The 5853-nt window shown below is 31.9% G+C and overlaps 1 protein-coding gene across 3 annotated transcripts in view; it reads left to right on the top strand.

The window, feature by feature from the left end:
- Positions 1-586: 586 nt before the first annotated feature.
- Positions 587-5853, top strand: part of LOC101508344 (ATP-dependent zinc metalloprotease FTSH 12, chloroplastic) — a 13956-nt gene continuing 8689 nt past the window's right edge. Inside the window, exons 1-6 of one of the 3 annotated variants that reach the window (XM_027331090.2) lie at positions 587-1071; positions 1916-2100; positions 3008-3234; positions 4512-4789; positions 5386-5463; positions 5575-5817. In XM_027331090.2, the coding sequence (XP_027186891.1) occupies positions 697-1071; positions 1916-2100; positions 3008-3234; positions 4512-4789; positions 5386-5463; positions 5575-5817 (1386 nt within the window). In that variant the 5' untranslated portion in view covers positions 587-696. The remainder of the gene's footprint in view (positions 1072-1915; positions 2101-3007; positions 3235-4511; positions 4790-5385; positions 5464-5574; positions 5818-5853) is intronic. The other 2 variants (XM_004516190.4, XM_004516189.4) reach the window with 2 other exon arrangements.

The raw sequence follows: 5853 nt of genomic DNA, 5'->3' as shown, positions 1-5853 counted from the left end.
TGACGATTCTTGTCGGAGAAACAAAACATCTTCCTCGAACAACTAGGACATAATATTGTCTTTTGCATTGTTGAAATTTCCATCACAATCTAATAGATAATCTTCATTGGTGAACGAATCAAGTTCATATTGATCTTCATCAATAACCAAAGACTTGTGATACCATATTAACAATCCATGGATCAAGGGGAGGAAATCATATTGATGAACGAAATAAAAAGCATATGACACTCTTGATAATTCATGTTGAAAACACATTGAATTAATTAAAATAATTGCTTTAAATAAATACATTATACTCTATTTATAGAACATATGAATGATCAATTACTAACTACTTGATAACAAATTTTAAATGAATTGCAACTAACAGATCTAATCAATTACCCATACTCCATATAACTTCTATTTTGTAACAAATATGCATGTCTTATTAATAATTTCTTATTGAAAATAGATCACAATAAAAAGAACAATAATAGCATTAAACCAAAAATAATAATAAAATTCAAGGATAAATAGGGAAAAACAACTTTCAAAAAAATAATGATAGAATAAGAGTATTTTTTATAAAAACTAAAAATAAATAGGAGATGGATAAACCCTTCGTCATCATCAACTTAAACCCCAAAATTCCAAAATCATCATCAAAATGAAACCAATAAATTTCTCCATGTAGAGCCTAAAATTCCATCAATGGATCTCATAATTACACATACCCCGAACCCATTTCTTCTTTCCTCATCACTACTAACCCCAACTCTTCAAAATTCCAACTTTTTCACGTTAACCGCACCGCTCAGTAACCGCATAAAGCTCAAGCTTCGAGCTTCATCTACGTCAGACTCAAATGGCGCTGACGGGTCTTCTTGGTCACAGTCATTGGAACGCGCGTCGAGGCGGTTCTTGCTGAAATTCGGAGATACGGTGAAGAAGGAGACGGGTGTTGATTTAGGAGATGGTGTTGTGAAGGCAAGTGAGTTTGTGGATGGTGTGAAAAACGTTGGGAGTGAGTTTGGAACTCGTTCGCTGTCCGAGTTTGTTGATTGGAATCGTGTTGAACATTGGAAGGTAACTCAAATCAAATTATTTTTGTTTAATTTCTTTCATAGTCACATGTCAAAAAATTAATTCGGGTTTTGGTTGATGGAGTAGTGCTGGATTTAATCTAAGTGCTTATAGCATAAAATGCATAAACTATTTCTATATCAAAAGATTTAATAAAGTTCAAATATTTTCATTTAAATTATAAACTGCTTTCATAAGTTATCCGAAAGAGCTTATGGAAATAAGCTAAAAATAGGTTATAGACACGTCATAAGCTGTTTCCATAAGCTCTCTAAAAGAGTCTCGCATATGCTTAAGCTTGGTATGTTTAAGATTGTTTTGTTTTCATTGGGGTGAGTGTGTTTTGTTAGGGACTGTTATTTTAGCAATAGTTGCATAAATTTTATTTTCAGTATCTGTTGTATTGAACATGGAAACATGAATAGGAAATAAGGTGACATTTTTATAATTATCAGTGAAATTAGAAAATGATAGCCACAGATAAGCAACTTCTACATAAGTGAGTGACTGACCAAAAGCCAAAATTGTGTGACATTGCCTGCTTTTCAAAAGCATTTTATTTCGTTCGGAAAACAATAGACAGTATAAAAATTTGATGCACAAAAGAGAGACGAATTCTGCTCAACCGTAGGATTTTTACACTTTGATTTTAATATATTTTGAACAAATAAAACTACACTCTGGCTTTGTTCTTCTGAATTCGTATCTCTCATTTCCTTTACATACTTGATACCAAATAAAACCACACACTGGCTTTGTTCTTCTCATTTTGTGTCGCTCCAATTATTTTTGTGATTGTTATGTATATTTTAAATGTGAACTAAACCGACACTTTTTCTGGTACTAGAATATCAAGAACTGGGAACCTAGGCGAATCGGTGCTTTAGTTTTGTATATATTTGTTGTGGCATTTGCTTGTAGAGGATCATACGTAGCAATTAAAGCACCTTTCGTAAATCGCCAGAGGAAAGAGTTGACTGAAGCCTACATGGAAGCGTTAATTCCTGAGCCGACCCCGACTAACATCAGAAGGTAAGTCAATCCTCATTTATTCACATACATTTTTAATACGTTTCACATTTTCTTGTTATATACACTTTTGACGTATCAAATTGTAATTATCATAATTCTCTTGGAAATTGAATGGTTCATTTATCAAACTTTTTGTTTCGTGAGTGTACAATTTTTGTTCACTAGTTTCCTACTAAGATAAGATTTTGATCAAATTGAATGAAGAAGTTCCTATCATTAATAGACTGAAAATTATTAAAACAAGACAATGACAATGATTAAAGCCTATACATGTACCTATACCTTGAAATATTGAACTCCGAGAAGTGCTATCAACACTTTCTCTACTGTTGGTTGTTGGCTGAAATTCATGCGGGTCCCATGAACTTATGTAGTATCCATATAAAAAATGGTGGAACCCACATAAATTTCAACTAATAATATAGAGAATGTTGAAAAGAGAGTGTTAATAGACCTTCACATTGAACTACACATTGAACTACAGGCATGCTTGTTGATTTGACGAAGACATGTATGATGTTTTGTGTTCCATTATCTTGGCCTTGGGCTATCTAAGAGGATATAACATTTGATGGTTGATGATGTATTTAAAGTATAAACACATGGTTTCAAATTGAGGACTGCATTACTTGATCTGCCTTAATATCAGTTGAGGAGCTATAACAAAGAGGTCCATAATTCAAACACCGGAAACTAACATAGTCACTTATTTACTTCTAACATTTGCCTAAAAAAATTACTAATTGAGGCATCATCTCGCAACTGTAGGTGATCCTTATCTGCAAAATCTATCCAATATGTATTTACAATGACCTATCTGAAGACTAAACTGAAAACAATTTCATGTACTGATTCGTTTAATGCATCGAATCAATTTTTACACAAGGTTTTCATCATTTAATTGTAGATTTAAGAAGGGTATGTGGAGGAAGACAATGCCAAAAGGCCTGAAAATGAAAAAGCTTATTGAAAGACCTGATGGAACACTTGTTCATGATACCACTTATGTTGGAGAAGATGCATGGGAGGATGATCAAGAATCTTCAGAGGAACATGTAAAACAAATTGTAGATGACGAGGAAAGGTTAAACAGTGAAGAGAAGAACGAAATAACCAAAGACCTGGGCATTTCAGGTTCTCTTTAATTTATACAATTTATTTTTATAATTTGTGTTTATTTAATTTTCTTTATCCTATCACCATTGTTTGTTTTGGGATATATATTGAGAAAATGTTATTATGACTTTAGAAGTAATATTGTATAGCTTGATTACTGATTATAATTTATTTAATTGTGTCCTCTGCATTAAAATAAGATGATACCAATAGAAGTGTATGCAGCAAGTATTGGACTATCACTGTCTTTTGTGCAGTTTGATGTTATATATACAAAACATGAACTGGTATTTGTGTGTTGTTAGAATGTTAGAAAATATCTTTTAATATCTTTTAATATCTTTTATATTATATTATATTAAAGTATTTTAAGTTATATCCTACGATCAATTTATATTCTTAGAGTATCTATTAAGATTAGATTTTATATAACTTATTATCATAATTATGATTTGTTTTGATTTCCTATTTATTATTATGGAATGAGTCTATGTATCCCTATAAATAGAGATTATTAGTGTTTAGTCTTTTGAATCAAAGGAATATTAAGTTATTATCAATAATATTCAAGGTTCTTATTATTTTGTGTCCTCCGTTTATCTAAAATTCTATAACTTCAACATGTGTGTGTTTTTATATATACGCATGTTCTATTTCTATCCTTGAAAAGGGAAAAAAATCTTTAAAATGTAAAGAATGAAAAATAAGAAAAGTCTTAATGCAGAAGATCAGGTTTGGCTTCACGACTCAAAAACTAATCTGTTATATTGTAGTTTTAACAAACTTATTGCAAGACAACACTATCAACTTCACTGACTTGCCACAGAATCTAAAATTGGAATAATTGTAGAAAAGGTTATTAAACCCTGTTTCATGTGATGTTTTAGATGTATATCATGATTATAATTGTCTCCAAAGTCTTACTTGATAATGCAATCCTCCTGAACTTCCATTTCAATCTACAGTTGCACAGTTGTTTTAGGTCTCCAAAATGTAGAATATCCTTACTTGAAGGCCTGATTAACCTTCGTGTCTCTGCACATTCTTTCCTTGCTTTAAACTTTGTAATCCTCTTGAGTAAAAAAAACCATCTTAATCCTCTTGGGTTAAACTTTTTAAAGGAAATAGTGGGTAAATAACCACAAAATTTTGAATCTTGTTATGTGGTTGATAGAGCATTTTATTTTTTATAGTGCATAATGACATCATTTGATCCATTTCTTGTGGAATGGGAAACATATTTCCAAGTTTTCATCCTTTTAATTCTTATTGAAGTACATTTTCATGTGCCAAAGCAGGCGAAGTTCAAACTGAGGGCACATGGCGTGAGAGACTTCATAAATGGAGGGAAATCCTTGGAAAAGAACGTATTGTTGAGCAATTAAATTCCTCACATGCCAAATATATTGTTGAGTTTGATATGAAAGAGGTTGAAAATAGTCTTCGCAAGGATGTGGCAGAAAAGGCGACAGCCACTCAAGGAACAAGGAGTCTGTGGATAGCTAAGAGATGGTGGCGCTATCGTCCTAAACTTCCTTACAATTATTTTCTTGACAAACTTGATAGTTCCGAGGTGGGGGTTTATATTTAATTCTATTGCACTTCATATTCTCTGTTCCCTACTAGAATATTCATATATCATCCAACCAAATAGTATGTGTAGGCTATTTATTGTCTATAATTTGGTCCTGTTAGTTTCCAAGGAGTTTGTTTGTAATATTAATTAGTTCAAGTCTAATGGTGGTAGCGGTACTTAACATACATATTACTATATGATATGTACAAAGTTTTAGGAAATTGTTCTGAAACTTAAAATTATTCAGGTTAAAAGAATTACAGTGATGATTCTATTTAATAGAGGTCTAGTCAGTTTTGATCAGTTAAACTTGAAGTAACTTTAGGTGATGTTCGAATTCTGTTACACAGCTCAACAATATGCAAATAATAGACACTGCAAGCTGCTCAAGCCAAATAGCTCTTCCACATTACACTTTTAACATTTAAAGTCAAATTAGTAATTATAATGACTAACTATAAATTGGAAGTCGAGGTACATTGTCTCTGTTGTCAAACTAACATACATGAATCCTTAGATCTAGTTAAATTTTATGCACTTTTTTCAACAAGTTGGATCAAGAGGAAGTTGCTAAGCAATATTCTTTTGGACAGGTAGCAGCTATTGTTTTTACGGAAGACTTGAAAAGATTATATGTGACAATGAAAGAAGGTTTCCCATTGGAGTATGTTGTAAGTTACTTGATAATTGATACTGCTAATCAGAAATATCAAATCTATAAGATTCTCTTGCTGTTGTTCCTCTAGGGGCATCTGATTGATTAACGTGATTGTTATCTGTAGGTTGATATCCCTCTTGATCCTTATCTTTTTGAGATTATTACAAGTTCTGGAGTGGAAGTAGATCTCCTTCAGAAGCAACAGATCCATTATTTTTTGAAGGTTGCAATTGCATTTTTACCAGGAATACTAATTCTATGGCTTTTAAGGGAGTCTATGACCATTCTGAACATCACTTCCAATCGTTTTCTTTACAAGAAGTATAATCAACTCTTTGATATGGCCTATGCAGAAAATTTCATTTTGGTAAGCTTTCTATTCCTTACAAGTAAACTGTAGGGA

The sequence above is a fragment of the Cicer arietinum genome, chromosome 7 (assembly GCF_000331145.2).
Source record: "Cicer arietinum cultivar CDC Frontier isolate Library 1 chromosome 7, Cicar.CDCFrontier_v2.0, whole genome shotgun sequence".
NCBI lineage: Eukaryota > Viridiplantae > Streptophyta > Magnoliopsida > Fabales > Fabaceae > Cicer > Cicer arietinum.
Note: the sequence above shows the minus strand (reverse complement) of the source record. Positions and strands in the feature narration are given on the sequence as shown.